General features: G+C 40.3%; 1 protein-coding gene across 1 annotated transcript in view; it reads left to right on the top strand.

The window, feature by feature from the left end:
- LOC136863295 (sedoheptulokinase) overlaps nucleotides 1-26,493 on the top strand; it is a 165,775-nt gene that overhangs the window by 9,823 nt on the left and 129,459 nt on the right. The window contains exons 2-3 of the mRNA XM_067139680.2: nucleotides 2,779-3,034; nucleotides 8,078-8,358. Coding sequence (XP_066995781.2) covers nucleotides 2,798-3,034; nucleotides 8,078-8,358 — 518 coding nt within the window. The 5' untranslated portion in view covers nucleotides 2,779-2,797. The remainder of the gene's footprint in view (nucleotides 1-2,778; nucleotides 3,035-8,077; nucleotides 8,359-26,493) is intronic.

The raw sequence follows: 26,493 nt of genomic DNA, 5'->3' as shown, positions 1-26,493 counted from the left end.
GGAAGAAACCTAATCCTAGTAGAATGAGAGAAACTATTACTGCAGACATAATAATATGTCAACATTTCCTTGTTACACATCACACTACACAAAGATAAATAATCCAAACTGAAAATACAGACTAGTACAAGCAAGGAAGGCCTTTCTTATGAAAAGAAATTTGTTCACCTCGAACACTGATATAGGAATTAAAAAGATGTTTTTGAAGACATTTGTCTGGAGCATGGCATTGTATGGAAGTCAAACATGGATGATATCTAGCTTAGAAAGAAAGAGAATAGAAGCTTTTGAAATGTGATGTTACAGAAGAATGCTGAAGGTGAGATGGGTAGATAGAATCATGAATGAAGAAATACTGAAACAAATTGGTGAGAGGAGATCGATTTGGCTAAATTTGACCAGAAGAAGAGATAGAATGACAGGACACATCTTAAGACACCCAAGACTTGTTCAGTTGGTTTTTGAAGGCAAGCAGAGGAACGACTAATGTTGCATGCAAGGAAATATTATAAGTCTCTGGTTAAATGTAGCCCACCTCCTTAAATTCATAGCTGCTCGTGTGCAAAGCTGGGGTGTGTAGCAAGTTCAAAATATTTAAATGTTGCATTAAAGCTGTGAGTACTGGTAAATTCCACATCCAATCCTTGTCGCCCATTTCTATCTATTTGTTTTATGTTTATAAATGTGTTTTTTTGGTTTTTTTTTTTTCACGAAGTTGAAGGAAGTTTCAGAATATTACCACAACAAAGCCATAAATGACATCCCCATCTTCAAAATCAATTTCAGCCAGAAATGACTGGAACTGCTGATGGTCGAGTCCATGTGATTAAATATAATGAATTGTAGATGTTACTGTGTTCATCACATGTTGTAAATTCAATACTTTTCCACAAAGTGCTTGTTGATGAATAATGCAGTGCAATTCAAGAGGATTATCAGTATTTCTGTTAGTGAATTAATTTCTTAAACCAGTTTTGTACCACCCATATTCCTTGATTCATCTGTTGTTAAAGATGCCAGTCCATCCCATCCTAAATCAAGATCCTTCAATGTTTCAAAGTGTTGGAGAAACAAATCCTTGCTTCTTGTAATTCTGTAGATAGTTCATAAAGATGCCAGCTTCTCAATAATTTCACACACTTTGTCAATGCCACAAATATAAATTAAATGTTGTGTTGTATTACGGACGTCATTACTTTCATCCAAAGCCAACGAAAGCACTCAAATGATTTCGATTTTTCACACCGTTATGAACACAAATTAGCCTTGAGTTCTTCTGTTCTTCTAGTCATTGTGCTCCTCAATAAGCTGACCAAATTTATCAGTTATTTCTTTTTATGACACATTTTTCTATTACAGAGAGCTTACAGTTCTTCACAAACTCCCCATTAGAAAATGGTTTCCTTTTCGTGGCTGATAAATGTGCAACTCTATGATTGGTGTGAATTGCAGCTATATATTTCTCGATATGTATTGTGATCATTTGTTTTTTAGCAGACACCTTTCATTAAATTTGAAATATTTTCCTTCCATAATACTCCATCGTATGTATACAGATATGTGCTTAAGGTCACAATGATGCCTGATGTTGTATTCTTGAAAATTGGAAATATTTTCTTTACATATCATACACAGCACTTTCCACTGTTCTCAATACAAAAATAATCATCAGTACATTTTTCTGTAAAAGCACATTTGATAAGGGACATTTTTATAAATGAAATATGAAAATGTTTTTAAATATCAGTAATTGGAAGAAATGTTAGTTCACAGTAAAGGATAATCAGCCTCCCGAAACTCTTTCCGGATGTATAATGGTCATTTCCTATTGATGTTCCAAGATAGCTGGATTTAATCCCCCAGTTGAATGCAGCAAGCTTTTCACTGTCCAAGTAAGCACTGCGGCTGTAATTCCAGGAAATGTATTGGGGAAATGTAACTTGTACCTGCCTTTAAAGTGGAAATATGCATCTCAGAACTTCCGTACAGCCCAGTAAAAGTATGGAAATATCATGTCAAGAAGAAAATTATTAATAATTCAGAGATTTTTCGTATTGATTTGTTTCCTTTCTCTGTAAATTGAAACAAAGTTGTTGTTCTTTAGGATTTTCTGTCACTACGGAAATCATAAGCTGAAACTTAAGTCCATTATCAAAACTCGGTCTTGGGGCCACATAAAATGCTTCACCGTGTGGGCTATATGTTGGGCACCACTACCTTAGGACACTGATGCTTACTATTTATATTTACATAGTTTAGACCAGTATTTCATTTAACCTGGCAAATCCTTCCAGACTCTCTCACATGGTTATAGCTCCTTATTGTTATTGGGGTATCTTCTGTTGCCATAGTTCACTCGTACACACATAGCCTGACTCTCAACCATGCAGTAGCGGTTCAGAACTGATGTTTTGCTTAACTAAATACGAAATATGTGGAGGAAAGTGATTTTGTTCTAAAAGGGTTAGAACCCTCCTGTTGGCCAATTTATGCACTGCAGATTTACTTCACTTTTCATATTAATACTTTGGGGTGTGATGAATACTATGCCATGTGTATCTATATTTGATCATTTTTTATCTTGTCCTACTTGGTGACTAGGCAGCCCAATATCAGAGTATTATAAAACACGTCTCAATATATTCTGTGACAGTGGACACGTGACAACATTTCATTACTAAATTGAATATATTCTCACAACAGTTTTGCAAATACTATTTTCAGTCTGTGTGTCGACTGCTGATTGTAGAGATTTGATTGCTCTGTTTTATATTTCAGGCAAGTAATTTAAATAGAAATGGCTTCCAATCCTGAAGGTAGGAAGTTGGTGCTTGGTATTGACATTGGGACTACATCCATCAAAGTTTGTATTGTTGATGTGTGTACGAGAGAAGTATTATCAAAGCAGTCAAAAGATACTCAAGCAAATGTTCCTAGTGATCTGGGGTCTGAGGGCAACAAGCAAGATGTTCCTAAAATAATATCAGCTCTTAATTTCTGTATTTCCCGTCTACCCAAAGATCAGTTGCGAGAGGTAAGTTGAGTTCATTTTTTATATGAAATAGTACTCGTACTGTAGTTTCTTAATTGAAAAAATATGAATATTTAAGAAAACTTTGTTGGTAGTTTAAGTATAAATATTTCAACCCGAAATGTAAAGATGAATGTTATGAGCTGAGGTAAACAGTTATGTTTATTCAATGACACAACTGACTTTTTTATGTCCATGTATTAGTTTTAATATATGGTTAACATTGTTTCATTGGGAATGCATTTACTGTCATTTAAATTATTGTTCATTCTATTCCTAAGCACCTGCTACCTGCTTCTGAACATTGCCGCAGTATACTGGTAGCTCGTCCACTTCCGCCTTGCTAGTCTGGAGTTAATGTGCATCTTGAAACTAAGGAACATATTTCTATTGAAAATTCTCAAATGGTTGAATTTTTCAAAACATAGTTTTCTTCATCCTAATATAGAAATATATCTGTTATATTTCAGATATTCTACTGTCTGTAGCAAGCTATAAAATAACTGAACTTAGCCATTAGTTTGTAAATTCATTTATTTCTAATTTAAAGCAATTTTTTTCAGCTAGATTTTGTAGTAATACACCCTTAAAAAGCAGTATGCATACATTAATTTGGTTACACTGTTCACCAAAACCATTCTCTAATATAAGCCGATACATTTAAATGGTTATCATAAATCAATACATGTTGGTTGCCTGGGTGCATCATTGATTGCAATAATTGCTGTTTCTGTGGTCTGGTCTATTGAATATAGAAGTATAAGCAATAGAAGGGAGTAAAAAGTACAAATCAAGTCATATATAGAGAGACAAGCTATTACCCACAGCTTAGCTCGTGAGGGTTTCGTAATTTGATAAAATGAATCGTTCCTGGGCCTGTACTATGAACTGTCCCGGCATTCGCCTTAGTGCAGGAGAATGGAAAACCACGGAAAACCATTCTCAGGACAGCCGACAGGTGGGGCCAGGCGTGAGGTCTGGCACTGTGCCCCAGGCTCATCTCCCGAATACAAAGGCGTAGAGCCACGGTAGAGCCGTGGCCAACTTTCCTCTGCTCGGTTGGCCGGTCAGAGTACAGAGCTGTTGGACCACGGGCAAGCCGTGGACTCTTAAGAGACGAAACCCAAGGGCCGAAACCCACTCTGCATCCACCGACCACATTGCACTTTCTTTCATGTGCCTCTTATTATTAAGCTAGGTGAAAACCACCTATGGCTATGTTCAGCTGGTCAGAAGGTATTTGAGGTGAAATTATGGACAACCCTGTATGTTTTTGTCTAGGTAAGTTAATCTTTTCTATTCCTCCCTTTCTCTACTTGATTCCATTGTCCAAATTTTGCCTTTGTGTTAATAACTCCATTTATAATTTAGCTTTACTTTTTTTTTTTTTTTTTTTGTGATGAAATGAAATGGCTTTATTCTTCCATCTGTATAACCTACTATCAGGGTGTAAAAAAAAATCATTTTTAAATTAAAAATCAAAATCAATTTTTTCTTTATTTAAATCAGATTTATTTGAATTACAGATTTTTGATAATTTTTCTGATTGGTATATGCTTCATTGTTTATTAAGTAACTACCTAAGATGAATAATGAAGTATCAATCTAATTTATGTTCTTTAACAGCATATTGAATATATTAGATATATATTATTAAATCAGTTTTTCTGTCCCATGACTCATCCTTTTAAATAAAAAATCAGACTAGGAACTTTGTTTACACAAGCCCATTTCTAAACTAGTTCCTTATTTAAGTGCTTATATAAAAACACAAGCTTAGAAGCTCTGTTTACACCAAGTCCGTTTCTTAACTTTGAATGAACAACACCAAACTTAGAAAACACATGTGGATGATGCTCTAACTGTTAGGAGTTGCATAACCTTATCTATTACCAACTTGCCAAGGATATTTTCTTGAGATTTCCACCACTGCAAAGCAGACACACCGTGTACCACTTCATCAGTGAACATCGTTGGAATGAATGATTGAGATTTTGGTTGATATTTTACGAATACTGTTAGAAATAAAGTTCCTGCATACTTTTCTTGAGCAAATTGAAATGCATATTCATGCTTGAATGGATGCAAGACATATTATGAGTTGTTTAATTCTGGGTGAATAATGAATGCCAGAAAATGTGCTGCAGTCAGTGCTTGATTATAATGTTTTTCAAACATTTTAGTTTTTATGTCATTAGTTCCAGATTCCAGAATTCCTTAACACTTGTAATTCCTCCATGTCATAATTTAGTTCTTTCCACACTTGCACTGCTTGTCCAATGGTACAGTCACTTCTCTGGGTTACATCAAGAGCTAGTAATATAGGTTTGGAAATTTAAAATATCTTCAGTGTTTTGAATTATTTGAAGGTCATTAACCTTTCTCGTAATGGAATTATGTATCTTGTCCCTATTTTCTTTGCAAATCTTCACAAGTAGTGGCCAGTTTTTAATGTAAGCCTAACGGCTGTCAGGCAACGTCTTCCATCGAACTTCTTGAGAGGCAAGATTAATGATTGCCCTCCTTCACTCCTAAATTTTGCATTGGCAAAATGATTATTGCAGAAGAATTTCACAATTTCTGCACATGTTCCTTTATGTTTGAGGTGTCCTTGGTAAGATCCTGGGTGAGAAGATTCAAAATATGAGTAGAGAAGCCATATGTAATTATATCATTATCTTCCCTTTCCTTGAGAGCACTTCTCATTTTTGCCACATTGCTTGCATTGTCTAATGAAGCTTTTCACATTACACTTTAATTTTCTCTCAGAGCTTTTCACTGAATTTATTGCAAGTTCAATGAAGTAGTCGTGTGTATTGTGGAGATGCCCAGATTATCAACTGTGTTGGACAGATATACGTCCCCGTTTTCACTGGTCACTATAACACACACAATGAGCTCATACAAACTGTATTCCCAAATAAATCCTTGAAACACTGAACTCTCTCACTTTGATAAATTTCTTCAAGAAGGGATCCAACTACCAAAGCAGATGATGGAGGTATATAGCCAGGTAACAATATACTTATGGGTCTTCTGAATTCTGAATTATTAATGGAGCAGAAGGAACTGTTTTTTAGCATGACAGAATTTTGCAACATGTTTATCTAAGTCCACCTTTATTTTTCACTAGTTCGGACAACAAAGTGACTAATCTGACATTTTTATAGGGTCCCTTGGTGGATAGCTGATTCTTAACTAAAGATCTCTTTGTTTTTATGCTGGAGATGAAACTTCTGGATCTTTCTCAGGATTTTAATCTTTTTTTGGACTATCTTTCATCCTGTTACATTTCTGAATATGTAATGTCATTCTTGCAACTTATCGCTACATTTCTAAACCACATGACTTGCATTTAGCTTTCATGCCTTTTCTACTTGAAGTGGAAAGGTTTTTAAATTCTCCCTATATGGATCAAGTTTTTGGTCTGGATTACTCATTTTAATTTCAAAGCAAATTTCTTGCTACACTTTCACAACACACTCAATATTGTCTCAGATGAACTGGGAGACAAAGTAAACAAGAAAAGTGTGAAAAGAGTTGGAATAGCTTACCTTTTCTTAAAGCATTACAAATAAAATTAATGTTATTTCCACATAAATGTTACATGTACATCATCCAATGTGTTTAGCTTCACTTTTCACTTCAAAGAGCAATACTTGTGAATTAAAGTCAGCAGTGGAAAAAACATGGCTACATTATTTTAATGTTTATTTATGTGTGCTGAGCTAGTGAATGTGCTTAATATTACGAGTTTCTTTCTCATTAATATTTAGTAATTTAGAATTATTAATTAAGTTGGTAGTCAGTCATTGTTTTGGTGTTCAGAATTTAGTTAACTGTTGTAAGTGAAATGTTTCATATGCTTTTGTTTTCAATTTCGCCAGGAGGAGTGGCTCAGACGGTTGAGGCGCTGGCCTTCTGACCCCAACTTGGCAGGTTCGATCCTGGCTCGGTCCGGTGGTATTTGAAGGTACTCAAATACGTCAGCCCCATGTCAGTAGATTTACTGGCACGTAAAAGCACTCCTGCGGGACTAAATCCCGGCACCTTGCCGTCTCCGAAAACTCAAAAACTAGTTAGTGGGACGTAAAGCCAATAACATTATTATTGTTTTAAATTTCAAGTTTATATCTTGTAGTTGTCAAAGAGTGCAAAACTGATTGTTACTAAACTCACCACTTGGGGGTTTAACTACACAGCCTCAACTTCCATTCAGATTTCGCTCAGTCTTGTTATTAAAAAAACTTTTCTGCGCGAGTTAGATGTAAATTATTAGGCCTACAACTATTGTTATCGCTTTATATCCTGAGCTGTGATCACTGCTTATACTGCACAGCCTAAATTTTAATTCACTATTTGTCCAATCTTATTACCACGAATAATATTTTAAACCGAGTTGTATGAAGGCATGCTATAATTAGGTCTTTCAAACTAGTGTCATCACTTCCGATTTAATCACTGCTTGCACTTAACCTCAGTATACATCAGCGTTAGTTCATTCTTATTATCACACGGAATATTAAAGAACATTAAAGAGTCCTTCAGGGAAGGGCAATCATTTGATAATTTCTCATATCGATGATATTGTACGCTGTCTCACTTCTAATTCTTCTATATAAGTAAGAAAACTTCTTGAGATGGGCTGCTGGGTCCCTGGCAAGTCTAAAGTAAGGATCTTTCCTCTCTGCTGCTTCAGGTAACATAAGACATTCATCGATTCCAAATATGTAGGATGGGTACCAAAGCACCACCCCATAGACTACAAACAATGAGACAACAATAAGAAAGCAAAATGTTTTTAAGTAGTTGATTTTTATATGAATTTGAACAATGGACAGCATGTAATAAGATGAAAATAAGTCAGCCAACTAATATATAGAATATAAAATCAGCTGATTTAAATAATAGAGTTTTATTATAAAAATCAACTAATTTAAATCATAATTCAAATCTTGATTTAAATCACATGGATTTAAATTATTGTACTCTGCCTCCTGCCAATTCTTATGAAATTGTTTAATGAATCTGTCATAATCCTTGCAGGTAAAGCAGATTGGAATATGTGGCCAAATGCATGGTGTGATGTTGTGGCATCAGACAGATGAAATAAATGCATGGACAACAGTGGAGTTAGGTGGAGCCCAGAGTGGTGGAGCTAATGGATATAGATTTGAAGTTGAGAATGATAAAGTTTCATCATTGTACACATGGCAAGATTCAAGATGTGACCCAGCATTCCTTTCAACATTACCAGAACCCCAGTCACATATCCAGATCTGTTCTGGATATGGATGTGCAACATTATTCTGGTTTGCAAAGCATAAGTAAGTTAGTAGTTATTCATTTCATATTTTAATTAAAACTTTCACAGTGTCAGAAACTAGGCATTTTACTGTAATGTGTAGAGATTTCATATTTACTCATATTCCATTGGTATGATGCTTTCCATTGAGGAATGTGGTTTACATCTATTATGTTATTTAAATGATTCTTTTCAGATTTTGATGTACAACAATGAAGTGAATTTTCTTTGGGCTCACATAAACCTTTTGTAAATGAGAACATGTTATTTCTTCTCCCCACATATAGAGATATTCAAGCATAAAAGTACTGTACAGCAGAGATGCCCAAAATGTGGCATTGGGAACAAGAGCACTTGTTGCTCTTGGCTACCACTCTGAGCTCATTCTCACCACTCACCTTGCTCATAGCTATCCACTATACTTTCGCTCACACACTTGTCACTCTGCTGCTTGTTTGTTGCCATACAGCTCTCATACATGAAACTGCTTTCCACATTGAAGCTCTCAAAGCCTTGAATGAGAACAAATCTTTCTGATACAGACTTTAAGGCTTCAGTTTATGTAAAGTGCCCAAACTCCCCAACACCAGATGAGGAACTACTGCTATAAATGCTTTCATTCCCCACCCTGAAGGGATGGGGCGGGCCACGTAGAGGGTTACGCCCTGTCTCTGGCCAAGAGATGCGGGCGGGTTGGGAAGATGTGAGGGAAGAAGGAGGTGGGTAAGGATGTGAAGAAGTAGGAGATGGGAGAGGAATTGCGTCTTTGCCTAAGTGCTTTTGTATATAAGACTTTATTGAGATATTAGTACAAGACATATGCATGTGACAGAGATATTAACGGTACAAAGCATAGATATAATGAGTTATGTGGGTGTGCTAGGGAGAAGATGCGAGGCTAGGATATGGTAGAAAGAGGAGAAGTGAACAAGGGAAGTAAGGAGAAGGCGGAGGAAGTCACGAGGAAGTGGAGGTGGGGGTACATAGGGTGGTGGAGGTGGGACTGAAGATGAACGAAGATGAGGATGGGGTAGTGGAGGAGGAGGGTTAGGCCGGGGGCTACTGTGAAATGTAGGAAGACGGTGGAGGGTTTGGGGGGGAGAATGGGAGGGTTCAGGGCGATGATGGCGACCATAGATGTGTATGCCGCGAGCAATAAGGTGTTGGACGTGAGTAGAAGTTGGCAGTTGTATGCATACCAAGAAGGTAGGTCCGTCAGCATTGTATATACGGAATGCCCGTTGTACTGGAAGGCCTGCCTGGCAAAGGTCGTGAGCGATGATGGCAGACGCAATGCTGGGATCCACACCTCTGATGACACAGCTGCAAGTGGAGGGAGATGGCGGTGGCGTCGACGGCGGCTGTACCACGGTGGCTGGAGGAGTGGTGGAAGATCCCTCGGCAGATGGCTGGGTCGGTGAAGGTTGAGGTGGTAGAACAGTGGTGGGAAGGGTGGGGAGAGAAGTGATCAATAGGGGGGGAAGGGTGGGATGAAGTCATGGTAGTAAGAGAATGGAGAGGAGAGATGTACGCAGAAGTGGTGATGGTGGTGGTAGTGGTGATAGTAGGGACAGGTAGGATGGATGAAAGAGTAACAGAGATGGGAACTGACACGGGGTGGGCATGGGAAAAGTGGTAGGGCGAGAAGACGTAGATAATGGCGATGAGGAAGACAGAGGAGGCGGTTGGATAGCATGCGCTGCAGGTTCTTCATCAGCATCGGAGTCGTCTTGAAGGTGAGGCGGTGTAGGTATCACTTGATGGAGGTGGCGATTGATGAGCGCTCTATGTTCTTGAACGGAGAGGCAGGCAGTAGCTGAACTGTTCTGTTGGCTCACTTTACTATGTAATTTAACCTTTACTCAAGAGATGGCAGAGTGAATTGCATTTGTGATTTGTGTAGAGATTCTTTGCCTCTGGTGCAGGGTCAGAGCAAAGAAAGAGGTGTTGAACAAAGGAGACAACCAGTCGGGCGGAGGTCAGCAAAAATGTCCTTGTCCGAGGAAGCGAGATCAACGCAGGAGAACATGACTGGGAATGGCCATCCACCAACTTGGGGCCAGCCTATGCCTTGGCGACTTGGCGAGGTGCTGAGGTAGAGATGTTATGGCACCCCGGCTGAACAAAAAGTGTGAGGAATTGTGCGATGAGCGCGTCCTCGACAATAGAGATGTGTGTTGTTGAGATGAGGAAACATTACTGAAGGAAAAATGAAGGAAGATATTGAGATTCAAACATGGGTTTCTGTAGCTTCTTATTTTCATCATTTAGAGTATCTGTGCCATTTAAAATGTTATTTTTTTGTTTTTGTTTCTTCAGTAGTAACTGTATTATTTTGCATTAACTCACTGGGCCAGATGCCACAGAACCATCCGTGGTTTGTCGTGGTGGACAGAATGCCGGATCATGAACTGTTCTATTGGCTCACTTTACTATGTAATTTAACCTCTCCTCAAGAGATGGCAGAGTGAATTGCATTTGTGATTTGTGTAGAGATTCTTTGCCTCCGGTGTTATATACTCTTTAACCAGGTGAGTTGGCCGTGTAGTTAGGGGCATACCACTGTGAGCTTGCATTCAAAAGATAGTGGGTTCGAAGCGCACTGCTCTGAAGATGGTTTTGTGTGGTTTCCCATTTTCATACTAGGTAAATAATGGGACTCTGCCTTAATTAAGGACATGTCTGCTCCCTCACCACTCCTAACCCTTTACTACCCCATCGTCACCATGAGATCTATCTATGTCGGTGCAACATAAAGTAGATTGTAAAAAAAATAAAGCTCTTTTCTAACATATCTTCTTCTTCTTCTTCTGTAGTCTTTTGTACCTCCTGGTGGCAGGGTTCGCTGTGTGGATTTGTTGTCTCCATTTAATTTGTTCTCGGGCCATGTCTGAATGTAGTCTTACAGCTTTCAGGTCATTGTGCACTGTATCGGTCCATCGCTGTCTTGGCCGTCCCTTGGGCCTCTTTCCAGCGACTTCCAATGTATACGCTGACTTTGCCAATGTATTGTATTCTGCACGCAACATATGCCCAAATCAGTGCAGATGGTTTTCCTGCATTTTCTTCTGGATTGGTGCAATGCCAAAATGTTTCTCAATATCATTGTTTGAAATATGATCCAGTCTAGTGATGTCAGCTGTCCACGCAAGCATCTTCGTATCCGTGACGCTTAGTCAACGTTCTACCTCCTTTGTAGCTGGTCAACACTCAGTGCCATAGAGAGCGACAGAATGGATAAAAGTCCAGTAGAGTTTAGAATTTAGATGTTCCTTCATCTGACGGTCGCAGGTGACGCCCGTTGTCATTTTCCGCTTCAGCCAGGCTGCGTGTATCCTTGTGTTGACCTCGCCAGTAAGTCGGCCATCGCCAGAGATTGTGGAGTCAAGATATTTAAATTTCTATACTCATGGTAGATCTTCACCGTCAACATGGATGGTTCCAACTTCTCGAGGATCTAATGTCATGTATTCTGTCTCGTTTTTGTTGAGGCGCAGGCCGTATTGCACTAGTCGGTTGTTCCACTCTTCTGTTTGGCGCTGGAGATCAAGCTTATTCTCAGCAGCCAACATTACATCATCAACATAGAGAAGTGTCCATGGTATTGGCTTGTGCAGGTCTAATGTAACAGTGTCCATCACAAGAATGAACAGCAGTGGTGATAAGGCAGAGCCTTAATGGACTCCTACAGTGATGCAGAAATCATTGGACGCTCCTGCGGCTGTTTGGTTCTATGTAGAGCATCTGTATCCACTTAACAAGGTGATCTGGAATGCTTATGTTCTCGTAGCGCAGTGTTTCTCAACTAACAGCCATGCAGCATGGATTGCATCTGTTTTGCTACAATTTTTCACAAATCCAGCTTGGTTTGTTGTAAGTTTGGCTATCTTGCAAATCCTTTTGTCGAGAATACGTTCAAAAACCTGCATCGCGCGGCTCAGATGTCTGATTGGGCGATAATTAGAACAATCAGCAGGACTTCCCTTCTTCTTGAAGATTGGTACGATAATACTCCGTCGCCAATCTGGTGGTATTTAACCTTCTTTGATGATCTGGTTGAAAACTGTGTTAGCCATACTGCCGCATCCCATGGTCGAGAGCACCAGAACTCTGCCAGAAGATCATTGGGGCCGGTGGTTTTCCCTGGTTTCATCTCCTTCAGAACAGCCTTGACTTCCGTGATGTCAATTTCCTTCACTGGACCTTCGATAGCGGAGGTGGTTGGGATTGGTGGGTGGGGAAATTCTTTTGTTGAAAGTTTCTGAAAATGTCTCCGCCAGCGTTCTCGCGCTTTCTTCCAGTCGACCAGTAGGTCACCTGTTTCGTCATATGCTAACATATACTGATAGATATTTTTACGTAGGAAACATCTTGAGGTAGATAACCAGTAATAATACACGTTATTTTCAAAGTACCACCTCAGCTAAGGGGTTGGAATGAATCAGGTGCAGGTTACATGACGACTGACTCGAGGTCAAGGGAAAGCTTAGGCTGTGGATAGGCGAGATAGGAGTAGCCAATGAGTGAGCTATATTTGAACGGCCACATGTCCCAATGATGTAAACATCATCCACTCCTGACGTAGTGGCAATCTAATACAACTGATTTTAACCACATGATTTACAATCATAAGTTCTAGAAATAAATCTGAAAATTGTAACAGAATATATTACAGATATTTATAGCGTTCTTGGTAATATTGGTTTGAAGAGGGCAATCTCTTGACTTGAGATTTGCTTGTAAATGACTGAAAGTTACCATTATACAACCCTTTTTGGAACGTAATGATGATTATCAATGTAATTTTTTTCAGTGAAATTAGTAGTAGTGTGAGTAGTACTAGTAACAGTTCTGATGAATAAAGTGATGTGGAAATCGAATAATAATAATAATAATAATAATAATAATAATAATAATAATAATAATAATAATAATAATAATAATAATAATAATAATAATAATAATAGTACCGGGCGGTACACCTCCACGCCGCTAATTCAAAATGTGCGCCAGTAGAAACTCCTCTGCTGGAGGAAGTCTGAACTTTATCGACGGTATTAATTTTCAAGTTTCTCAGCAGATGTCACTACATGGAAATTTTGGAGTTTTTGAACTGTGTCATTTTCGACGTATTTTTGTTTTGCTTGTAGTAAGGAGTGTGAACTTTCTCTTCTAGAGGACACTACTGAAGATCAACAATAGTGCACCCTAGTGCGGAGTGAAAGAACTGTTTTTTGGAGAAAATTCAATTTCAAAAGTTTGTTCTTTGCTAAATTTCTTTCAGTCATTGTTTAAGTTGGCAATATTAACCCTTTCTTTCCCCTTGTTTTGTATCTAGCCAATCCCGAATTTCTTTAATTAATTTTCCACCAATAATGTGTTTCTTCTTCATATTGTGTAGGGGTTTTCTCGGTTAGCCAATAAAGTTTTTTGGGGAGGGTGTTCTCATTCCCCTAACGCCTCGAACATTCCGCGAGAGTATATAAACTGCTGATTTTAGGGTCTCCGGGCCACTTCTGTTCCATCTTTCAGTGCGTAAAGTACATAACAGGGGGCGGGAAGCGCCTCTTTCTTCGGCAGCGGTCAACAACAAGGTAATGGCCAATTAATAACTTCTTTCTTTGCTAGCTCAGCAGTTTAACTCTCGGGGCGGGTCCGAAGTTTTTCCATTATGTAACCTTCCTTAAATGTAAAGGAACTTGTATCTATTCTATCTTTTAAACTACATATTGGGATAGAGAGTGCTTAACCCTCTCGAGCTCCCACTCATATTGTTTTGAGGTGAACTTATTTTCTCAACCTATTCTTCCTTAACATTATGTAAATCTGTCAATTTCTAAAGTCACCTCTTTAGTATGGGATTAGCCCTTGCATCAGTGGCCTAGAGCCAAATTAGGTTTTGAAACAAATACATTAGGAGTGCAAATCGCCTCCTCTCAAATTGTTGATTTAGAGGTCATGTAATTAACCTTCTTGTCATTTAACAGACCTCAGTAGGTTGGGTAGTTTACCCCTGTGTATATGTCCTGAGAGGACAGCTTGAAAGTGGAATTAGGTGTGGCCTTTGACAGGCCTGAATTTTGAGAGCAAGTTGCTCTTTTCCCGAAAATTTTGTTTTCTGCGCGCCTCAAGGAGGCCTTACTGTGTATTTTGGAGCAAGTGCTCCTAGGCATGAATGGGGTTCTCCGCCCCTCTGTTGACACTTGTGTTTGGGGTAAAACTGAGCTGATTGCTCAAGGATTGTGATCGCGGGGCTCGAAGCCCAAATCCTGTAAATACTGTAATTGTACTTTTGTTGCCTTGCTACTCTGTACCTGCCATGTTTGTTATTTCTTGATTTTGAAAAGAAAATATAACCTTGTTAAATTTTAAATTCACTTTAATTTCGTAGCCTGAGACCTATTCACCACCCCGCACCTTCTTTCACCTCTAACTACCACGGAGAACTCCGTAACAAGTGGTAGCAGAGCGTGGTTGAATGGGTCTCAATTTAGCCCCTTTTGACGGCTAAACATTGCTTTGATTACAACTTTAACTATTTTCTCAGTTGCTGGAATTTTTTTGATTTTTTCTTTTTCAAAATTGTTCTGTCATCATGCCCGGCCCTCGCGATGGTCTCCATCTTAACTATTTGCGCAAGGAGGAGTTGATCTATGAGTTAACTATCAGAAATGTGCAATCTGGAGGCACGGTTGCGATAGACTCCAACAAGCTTAGAGAGTCCCTTGACTTGCCCATTTCCATCCCCGCTTTGGGAGAGAAAGAAATTGACGACTCTCTTTCCACGATCGTCGAGAATATTACTGGGCTAGCATCTGTAGTTAGTTTTTTTGATGAAAATGATCCTTCTCCTAATCAAATCAAACGTGTGCAAGCCAGGCTGTTTCATTTTTCAAATAGAGTTAACGATCTGTTGTCTCTAAAGTTGAATGACGTTCAGAGGAAGGAAGCTAGTACGCTGCTTGAAAATATTTCTGAATTATCTAGCAAGGTCACTCAATTGTTAACTGGGGAGGTTCCTCCCAAAACTGATCAACCCGCCACGATGAATGTAGGTAGCGAGGAAGAGCCTCCTAAGGGAGAAGTTAATAGGATAACCGTTGCTGCTCAAACTATCTCTGCCCCATTGGACAACGAGTCTGAACGCCGTAACTCATTGAATAATATACGTTCTGAATTAACTTCCTTGCCACTGAAACCTTTACCTACTATGTCACCCGGGTTCAGCAGCTTGCCTCATCCATTGGCAATGTTGCTCAGAGGTATATCGAAGTTTTCCGTTAATACCACCAGTGAAGTAATTTCATTTTTAAGATTTCTAGTTGAATTTCAGGATCATGCCCTTGTGTTTTCTCTTTCCCCATGTCAAATTTTGCAAATCATCTATCCTTATGCAGTTGGTATTCTCTCCGACAAAATAGTAAGAGCCATAGCTGAACAGTCATCTATTGAAGATTTTCACGCACACGTGCTTGCAAATTTTATTCCTGCTCGCGCGAGGTCATCTCTGATTCAGAAGTACTATTATCGTGTACAGCGCTTGGATGAAAACTTGGCTGATTTCATACAGGACATTAAGTTTTATACTAGGGTGTTTGCTCTTCACTTCCCTGAGGATCAGATTGTACAAGCCATTGTGGAAGGTATCTCACCATCCTATAGGTCATATTTCTGTTTCGCGGCGTGCCCGCAAACTTTCTCTGAACTTGAAGCATTGGCCGTCTCAGCGGAGGGAGTTAGATACGCCGATTCTTTGCGTGTCGCGAAAGAACCCCCTCCTTCTTTTAGTAATCCTCGGCCTCCACCTCGCCGACCAGTCAATCCCCGTAAATGTTATGCTTGCGGGTCGCCTGACCATCTTCGCAATAAGTGTCCACTGATCAAGTCGAGTGGGACAAGGAATGGGGCTGGTTCATCACAAGGCTGTTTTAAATGTGGGGCTTTCTCACATATCGCCAAAAATTGCCCAAATTCAAATAGCACCCCCTCCTGCTCAACTTCTGGTGCAACTTCCAACAACAATCAAAAGTGACTAGTGGCTTCGGCTGAGTCAACTAATCCATCTTCCCGAGACTCAGCCCCGGGTAAACAGGTTGTAAATTCAGGGAACGATCAGTCTTCAAATTCGTCTTTTGAATGCCCTAAAGAGTGTCTTAGGATTGCGGCGAGTTCCCCCGCGCCTGTTCCTTTTCTTAAGATTGAGTTAAATAATGAGCCTGTAACAGCTCTCTTAGATTCAGGCAGTGTTTGTTCGATTATTTCGGCTGAATGGTATTCTAAATTGAAATCTGTTTGTAAACTACCTGACTATGTCTCATCTCCTGTTCAATATGTTTCGGCTAATTCATCTCCATTAGAAATTCTAGGTTCTTTACATGTCAAAATTCGTATTTTTAAATTTACATGGAAAATTAAATTGTTTGTGGCCAAGCACTTGTCTTGCCCCATTATATTGGGAGCTGACTTCATTTCCTACACTGGTCTTGTGCTCGATCTCCAGAGCAGGTCGTGCTCTTTCAAATTTGCGTTTAATTGTAAAATCCCATTATTGAAATGTAATTCTGTATCATGTTCATCTATTTCGCCTACCCAGGATGAGATGTTGTTAGACCTTAGACATCTACCTGAGGAGCAGGCTGAGAGTATTCGTAAGTTGTGTCAGTCGTTTCCAGAGGTGTTCTCTGATACTCTTGGTGTTACTGACCTTATTGAATACAAAATTGAGGTCACGGATTCGATTCCTGTCCGTTTTCCACCATATAGGCTATCTCCACCTAAAATGAAGGCTCTGAAAGAAATCATCGATCAAATGTTGAAGGATGGTATTATTAGGCCCTCTAAGTCGGCGTATTCTTCGCCTATTTTTCTAGTCCCGAAACCCCAAGGAGGCTTCAGGCCTGTCATTGATTATAGGGCTCTCAATCGGAAGGTGGTGTTGCAATCTGTGCCCCTTCCTGACCTTCATTCTTGTTTTTCATGGTTTCGTAAGGCCAAGTTCTTTACTATCTTGGACTTGAATCAGGCCTATAATCAAATTCCCCTTGCCGAAGAGTCTAAACATCTTACAGCGTTTGCCACGGACTGGAACTTATACGAATACAACAGCGTGCCTTTCGGGCTCCCCACGGGAGCAGCTGTACTCACTAGGCTGCTAGATAGGGTCTTCTCCGACATCAAATTTGAGTACTTGTATCACTACTTGGATGATGTCGTCGTATTTTCAGAAACTTTTGAAGAACATCTAGATCATCTGCGAGAAGTTCTCGATCGCCTTCGTAAGGCTGGGTTAACTGTCAAGTTGTCCAAGGTTGCCTTTGCTAAGCCCTCTATGTCATTCCTAGGGCATATTGTGTCACCTGATGGTGTTGCCGTCGATCATTCCAGAACACAGGCCATCCGTGATTTTAAACCTCCCAAGGACGTTAAAGGTATCGCCAGGTTCATTGGTATGGTGAATTTCTTCAGGAAGTTTATTCCTAACTTCGCTAATAGAGCGGCGCCCTTAAACCTTCTTCGTAGGAAAGGCATCAAATTTGAGTGGGGACCTTCTCAACAAGCCGCTTTTGAAGACCTTAAATTAGCTCTCTGTAATGCCCCTGTACTGGCTATGCCTGATTTCTCGAAGAAATTCATCGTCCAAACCGACGCGTCGTCGTCAGCAGTAGCAGCAGTCCTTCTTCAAGAGACTGAACTAGGGAGGCGACCCATCGCCTATGCATCTAGGACCTTGTCGGCTCAAGAAGCCAAGTATTCCATCTACGAGCTTGAAGGTTTGACAGTCTTATTTGCCTTAGAAAAGTTCCGTCTCTATCTGGAACATATCAAATTTGACCTGGAGACAGATAATCAAGCCTTAAGCTGGGTCTTAGGTAGGCCACGTCGTACTGGTCGTATAGCGCGTTGGGCCATCCGTATTTCTGCCTTCCAATTTGATGTTAGGCATATCCGAGGTACCGAAAATGTTGTCGCTGATGGACTCAGCCGTATGTTTTCCAACGACGTCGAGACCCATGAACCGGTCGACAGTTCATCACCTCCCGAGTCCATACTATCTGATGTTAATGCCATCTTAACTGATGCTCCCATGCTCTTTAGGGATATCGAGAAATACCAACGTGAATATCCGACGCTGGCTCCGATAATGGAAACCCTTTCTTCTGGGGAACATGTCGTCCCTTATGTTCTGAGGAATGGTGTTCTATGTTGCCCTTCGAGGCATGATAAGATGATGAAGGTTGTCGTTCCAGCTGTTCTTGTGCCTATGATCTTCAAATACTATCATGAGACCCCATTAGGGGGGCATCTTGGAATCTTTAAAACTCGTGAAAAGATTCGTGAAATGTTCATCTGGAAAGGTATGGACGGTGAAATCCGTGAGCTAGTGAAGGCTTGTAAATCCTGTTTGCTTAGTAAACGAACCATGTCCACCAAGGTAGGCCTTTTGTCTTCTCATCAAGCGTCGCGCCCCATGGAACGCCTGTATATTGATTATGTAGGACCCTTCCCCCAGTCTAAGGGAAATGCTAACAAGTTTATCTTTGTATGCGTAGATGGCTTTACTAGATTTTCCTGGTTATTTCCGACTAAGCTGGCTACCGCTCAGTCTACCATTATTTGCTTAAATTCTATTTTTGCCTCTTTTGGTCCGTGCCAATATATTGTGTCTGATAATGCTAAGGCGTTCACATCAAATCTTTTTCGTAAATTCTGTTTTGACTTGTCCATCTCTCATGTAACTACTTCTGCTTATTACCCTCAACCATCTCTGGCTGAACGGGTTAACCGTAATCTCAGGTCCGCGCTTATTGCCTATCATCATGAAGATCATTCCAGGTGGGACACATCCCTGCATTGGTTAGCTTTTGCTTTGAATTCGGCGGTTCATGAATCACATAAATTTACTCCAGCCTCTTTGATGTTCAAGTTTGTTCCCAACACGCCGCTCTCTAACCTCTGGTCTCTGAGCGACATTCTACCCGAGACAATAGATCCGGACAACATTAAAGATCTTTGGAAGAAGGCTAAAGCCAATCTTAAAGTGTCTCATGAAAAGGTTAGGGAAAGGTATGATCGTGGACGGAGTCCCACCCCTTTGAAGGTAGGTGACCAAGTAATGGTCAAGAATTTTGTTCCCGCGGGCAAGCTTGCCCCCAGATTCCATGGGCCGTGTGTCATTCTCGATTTCCTTACGCCGGTTACGTTGTTATTAAGCAATCCAGCCACCGAGAGGATATTTAGGGTTCACTTGTCGCAGGTGAAACCTGTATAAATTCTCTGCTAACTTGCCTCATATTATCTTGAAAGGAATATGAAGGTTATATTTTTTTTTTGAGTTTCACTTTTTAGGCTTTCTGCCCCTTCTATAGTATTTTGTTTTATATGTAAGCATTTTTGTGAAACCTGCCCCGAACCGTTAAACTGCCATCCTGTCCTTGCCACGGCCATTTCCACGCTCCCGTCTCCTGCTCCACTCTACACAGTGGCTTAATTAATGCCATGGATATTTGCACGCCGCCGGCCCCTCAAGCTCTCCACAAGCCTGTGCCCTCAAAAAAAGATGATGGTCCAACAAATTCTGCCGCCTAGTTTTAATGTTTCAGCGCCCCCGCAGCCGCGCGGCGCCGTGCCGCGACTGGGGTAGAGGAAGGGCCCCCTCGACCCCAGCGAGGACGACATATGCACGGCGAGCCGGAGCTCTCCTCCCGGCCAAGGCTGATGTGCGGCGCACGACCTCTACTTGCCCGCAGCCTGTATATGTTCACCGCGGGCACGGCGTGCTTCAACACCTCTGCTCCCCTCATAGTGCGGGCGAGCGGTATCTCAGGGTACTTGTGGGGTCCGAGCGGCCGCCTTTGGACGCAAGCTGCAACGGCCGGTCTGGCCATCCAACTTAATCAACATCAACTACATGGACAGTTACTATTAGCAATTACTACACTTGGGAATTCAACAGCAATATTTGGTGGACCTTGCAAAATTTTTATTCACTTTCAAGTATTAAAAGTTTATCTTCTGAATTCAACTACTACAAACATAAAGACTTTACTTCACCAGTCACAACAAAAATTTTGAAACTGAATCAAACCAAATTTCAACAATTTCGATAAATGCTTCTGCAATTAATCTTCATATCCACATCATAACTTGGACCTTGTTTGCAAACAATTGCATGTGTCACCCCTGGAGGAACTTTTGGGGGGGGAGGTCTGTACCGGGCGGTACACCTCCACGCCGCTAATTCAAAATGTGCGCCAGTAGAAACTCCTCTGCTGGAGGAAGTCTGAACTTTATCGACGGTATTAATTTTCAAGTTTCTCAGAAGATGTCACTACATGGAAATTTTGGAGTTTTTGAACTGTGTCATTTTCGACGTATTTTTGTTTTGCTTGTAGTAAGGAGTGTGAACTTTCTCTTCTAGAGGACACTACTGAAGATCAACAATAGTGCACCCTAGTGCGGAGTGAAAGAACTGTTTTTTGGAGAAAATTCAATTTCAAAAGTTTGTTCTTTGCTAAATTTCTTTCAGTCATTGTTTAAGTTGGCAATATTAACCCTTTCTTTCCCCTTGTTTTGTATCTAGCCAATCCCGAATTTCTTTAATTAATTTTCCACCAATAATGTGTTTCTTCTTCATATTGTGTAGGGGTTTTCTCGGTTAGCCAATAAAGTTTTTTGGGGAGGGTGTTCTCATTCCCCTAACGCCTCAAACTTTCCGCGAGAGTATATAAACTGCTGATTTTAGGGTCTCCGGGCCACTTCTGTTCCATCTTTCAGTGCGTAAAGTACATAGCAGGGGGCGGGAAGCGCCTCTTTCTTCGGCAGCGGTCAACAACAAGGTAATGGCCAATTAATAACTTCTTTCTTTGCTAGCTCAGCAGTTTAACTCTCGGGGCGGGTCCGAAGTTTTTCCATTATGTAACCTTCCTTAAATGTAAAGGAACTTGTATCTATTCTATCTTTTAAACTACATATTGGGATAGAGAGTGCTTAACCCTCTCGAGCTCCCACTCATATTGTTTTGAGGTGAACTTATTTTCTCAACCTATTCTTCCTTAACATTATGTAAATTTGTCAATTTCTAAAGTCACCTCTTTAGTATGGGATTAGCCCTTGCATCAGTGGCCTAGAGCCAAATTAGGTTTTGAAACAAATACATTAGGAGTGCAAATCGCCTCCTCTCAAATTGTTGATTTAGAGGTCATGTAATTAACCTTCTTGTCATTTAACAGACCTCAGTAGGTTGGGTATTTTACCCCTGTGTATATGTCCTGAGAGGACAGCTTGAAAGTGGAATTAGGTGTGGCCTTTGACAGGCCTGAATTTTGAGAGCAAGTTGCTCTTTTCCCGAAAATTTTGTTTTCTGCACGCCTCAAGGAGGCCTTACTGTGTATTTTGGAGCAAGTGCTCCTAGGCATGAATGGGGTTCTCCGCCCCTCTGTTGACACTTGTGTTTGGGGTAAAACTGAGCTGATTGCTCAAGGATTGTGATTGCGGGGCTCGAAGCCCAAATCCTGTAAATACTGTAATTGTACTTTTGTTGCCTTGCTACTCTGTACCTGCCATGTTTGTTATTTCTTGATTTTGAAAAGAAAATATAACCTTGTTAAATTTTAAATTCACTTTAATTTCGTAGCCTGAGACCTATTCACCACCCCGCACCTTCTTTCACCTCTAACTACCACGGAGAACTCCGTAACAATAATAATAATAAGAAGAAGAACTGTGGCGGCGGTGTGGACTGAGTATAGACTCATGATGCTAATAAAATAAAACTATTCCTTGTTCCGGGGTTCGTGGTGTGAATACTTTTGGACATGGCCTTATTCAGTTCCTATGTTGTATAGTTGAGTATTGTTGAGAAAAAGATGCACTACTCTGATTTCAGAGTAGTTGTAGCTGAAGGAATTATCAGCAGTGTCAGTCTTCCTGCGCAGAGACTTCCAGGTAGACCTTCACTGGCTGATGACCCCGTTAGGTTGAAATCCAGGAATTTTATTAATTTCCTTACTCATATTCCACCCACTGCAGCAAAACAGTTCCCCTCTATAGCCAGTAAAGTTAGTACGAAACACAAGAAGAGAGCTGAAGTGATGTGGTTCTGCCAAAAATCTCAGCTTCCACTGCATTTGGAACAGTGTCGTGAGGCTTACCACACACTTTTGAACTACTGAGAAGAATGGACAGGTGTGATGTAGCATAGATTAATTCATAATAATATGTTATATTAGTATATATTTAACTCTTTAATGCTTTTGTAAATAAGAAATTTATCATTATGTGAGCATCACTCTATTTCCTTCAAAATAATCCCAGCCCCAAAACAGTTTCAATGCAACAAATTTGCAGGGCTCAATGGATTAAGATGTTGGTTGAAAATGGATAGCAATCACTGGCCATCCTATAGGCAGTGGTATTTGTCAAATGCCTTCTTTCAAGTTGAACATTAAAATGTATCTAAAATTGAATGTATAATGATGTAAATATACTTTAATGTACAAATATCATAGGGCCAGTGACCTAGATGTTAGGACCCTCTAAACAACAATCATCAAACAATCAAAAATCAAATTTTTAAAATTGCTTTTTTGTATGACCACCACACCTGTCTGTATAAATGACCTGCAATGCCATGGTCCATTGTACTACAGTGGCTGCGCAAAGCTCAGCCAGCTTTTCAGATAGGGCAGCTCTGTGCCATGCTCCTTACCTCATGGTAGCCCTTAGCATACAGTGAGTTGCTTTTGTATACATCCCTGCTGAAAGAAGTAAAGGCATCTGCAGAAATGGTGGCTAGAATGCAGGACCACCATTAGATTGATCATCCGGCTCCATGGCTAAATGGTTAGTGTGCTGGCCTTTAGTCCAGAGAGTACCGGGTTCGTTTCCCGGCCGGTGTGGGGATTTTAACCTTCATTGGTTAATTCCGATAGCTCAAGGGCTGGATGTGCATGCCGTCTTCATCACTAGAATTCATCACAGGTAGGGCTCCATCCTCATAGATGCGCAGGTCGCCTATACGGTGTCAGCTTGAAAGACCTGCACCAGGCCTCTTCGGAGGCCACACGCCATTATTATTATTAGATTGATCCTATGTATATCAGTTGAATGTATTATATCCTTCTTCCTGACTTAAATTAAGCCTGGCCAATCATTTTTCAATCAGGGTCGCTCTATGTTCGAGGGGGCCTCTAAATCTAACTAGAAAATCTTAATGAGAACTATTACAACAAAGGGTGAAAAATGTGCTTTAATGATCTTAGACAAGGTAATTACCGTATTCATCAAAGAAAATTACAAATTACTGTAGAGAAAGTCGAAGATTGCATGGGCTCATGTCCCTTTATTATTGCTATGTTAAGTTTGATTTTATGGAAACTAGGAGACGTTAGATCATTGATGCAGATAACAAACAAACCTTCTCAACTTTCAGTCCAGAGAACCTTATTGAACACATGTAATATAAGAGAAAGAATAATTTTCGCACTATCCTCCTAGCTAATCTGTGTGGGAAATTACAGATTTAAATAAATTCACTTCAGATTTCATACAGTCTCTAGAACTCCCAAAAGAACACAGACTCTATGTGTTATGGACATGGTCATACAGCACGGATGGGACTGAACCCAAAACCTCTCAATGCACGTGGTGCGCTCACCACATTGTGAACAAATGAAGAAAAGTTAACACTACAAAATACAAACAAACCGAGCTCGATAGATTCGGTCACTTAAGTGCGGTCAGTATCCAGTATTCGGGAGATAGTGGGTTCGAACCCCAGTGTCGGCAGCCCTGAAGAAGGTTTTCCACGATTTCTCATTTTCATACCAGGTACATGCTGGTGCTGTACCTTAATTAACGCTACGGTCGATTCCTTCCCATTCCTAGCCCTTTCCTGTCCCATCATTGCCATAAGACCTGTCTGTGTCGATGCGGCAAAAAACAAATTGTAACTGAAAAATACCAACAACATTAAAACAAAAATGACATGGAGACCACCACACTTAATTTTATACCTGCAAAGAAAAGAAACCACAATATCCACATGAAAATAATGTCATCTTGTAAACAAGTGTATGGGACTGAAGTATGTGCCTCTCGGTCTCCTATCTTGTCAGCCGTCTTCCGTCCTTGGTCCAGTCAAACAACCCTTCGAATATCGATATCCCATTTAATTCTTCTAGAAGCAGTCTTGTTCAATAACTCAAATAGTCTCAGTCGTCCCAGCAAAATAAGGTCGAGACATAATTCTTTCCACATGGCCTCTTTTAACCTTTCAAGTGGTGCATTTCCTTTGAGTAGCTACTAACACAGTGGCACATTTTGCATAAGATACGGGGAAGTAACATATAATGTGTTACTCTTGTGTAGTATAGTACTTTTATCAGGTTCAAAAAGTACAGAATATGTATCAAGCTGTCAAAAATGATCATAGTATGAAGGGCAAGGCATCTGGCTCACTGAGGAAAGCAACGGGAACTTATGGTGAGATACTTTTAATTGGTCAGGTATTTTCATTAGTTAAAAAAAGCAAAATCTCACTTTCAAGCTATTAAAATGATTACAGTGCCGAGGGCAAGGAAAGAGAATCTGGCTCAGTGAGGAAAGCAATGGGAAACCTACAATAACATACTCTTGTGAAGTCAAGTATTTTATCTGATTTTAAAAATACACACTCATTATCAACTTACCAAAAATTATTACAGTTCCAAGAAAGCCTCCGTAGTAAAGTTCAGTCAGGGCATTACATTACTAACTCCTCTTCAAATAACATATTTCCTTACAGGATGAAAGCAATTGTCTGAGGTATTACGATCACAACACTTATTCTCTACTTTACAATACGTTATTCGTATTCATCAGTCTTGAAGCAATGCTTCCACTTCCGTCAAAGTAGTCCTCAGAAGTCCACAACTGTGTGGTAGCGCTGGAAGCAAAGTGCGGCGCACAGGGCTACTTTGCAGTCTTCACACTCATACCTAGATTCTCGTCTTTGTCCTATTCAGTAACACACAACACACCGCCGAGTAGGGTTTTCCTTGCGTACTGCTGGAACAGTGTATGAGGGATAGTGAGGGGCATTGATTCTTGTTGGGGGAGGAGTCTTCCAGGTCCTCCTGGCTGCGGTCTTTCATGTTTATTGTACTTCATTATGATGTTCTCAATAAGTCTCATCTGGAATTCTAATTGGGTATCCTGACCTCCTGACTTCTTGTACAAATATGCATTTAGGCAGCATATGTCCAGCATATGGCGGAAATGTTTGTGGTAGTACTTCTTCAGTTTTTTACGAGTACTTCAATAGCTCACGAGATATGCATCACTCAGGTCAACTCCGCCCATCTGACAGTTGTAGTCAATAGCTAACTTTGGTTTTATGATTTCTTTCCCTCTCTCCCTACACAACACCATGGTGTCATCATGCGTAGTGCTTTTGACACACACGTACTTTTTATCCTTCCACTTCATTATCATGAGTTTCCCTTTATAAGCAGCCACTTTTTCTCCCTTCCTGAGTGTGCTGTTTTTGATTTCCGATGGAACGCCCTGTCAATTTTGACACAACATACCCATTGCATCTGTCTCTTTATCACACAGCTTGTTGTACAAATCTGGGCTCAAGGACCAGTTATCCATTGTTATGTGATACCCTTTGTTTAGAAGCGGTGCTATGAGTTGCAAAACAACTTTCGAACTATATGGTTCATTTTTCAGAGAGCCATCAAACTGGGTGTCTTTTCCTATATACAGCAAGAAATTACACATGTAACCAGACTTAGATTCACAAAGTTCAAATGATTTGATACTGAATCTTGAGTGCTTAGACAGTATGAAAACTTTCCACGACAAACGTCCCTTCCACAACATAAGAGACTCATGTACAGACACATTGCTTTTGGGTGTGTACACACTTCGGAATCTGCTATTCAAGTGGTCCAGGATATGTTTCAGTTTGTAGAGTTTCTTGGGACCACATGTGGCTTCACCGTATGCTTCGTTATCGACAAAGTGTAAGAATTTGAGAAGGAGATGAAATCTTCTTTCAGAGAACAGCTCCAAAAATATTGGGGTCTCTAATATCTACATACATACTGAAACGGGAATGCCCTGTGAGCATTCACGTTCATATATTTCTTGAAAGGAACTCGCTAACACCCGG

The sequence above is a fragment of the Anabrus simplex genome, chromosome 2, assembly GCF_040414725.1.
Source record: "Anabrus simplex isolate iqAnaSimp1 chromosome 2, ASM4041472v1, whole genome shotgun sequence".
NCBI classification, from domain to species: Eukaryota; Metazoa; Arthropoda; class Insecta; order Orthoptera; family Tettigoniidae; genus Anabrus; species Anabrus simplex.
This window is presented reverse-complemented; position numbering and strand designations above follow the sequence as displayed.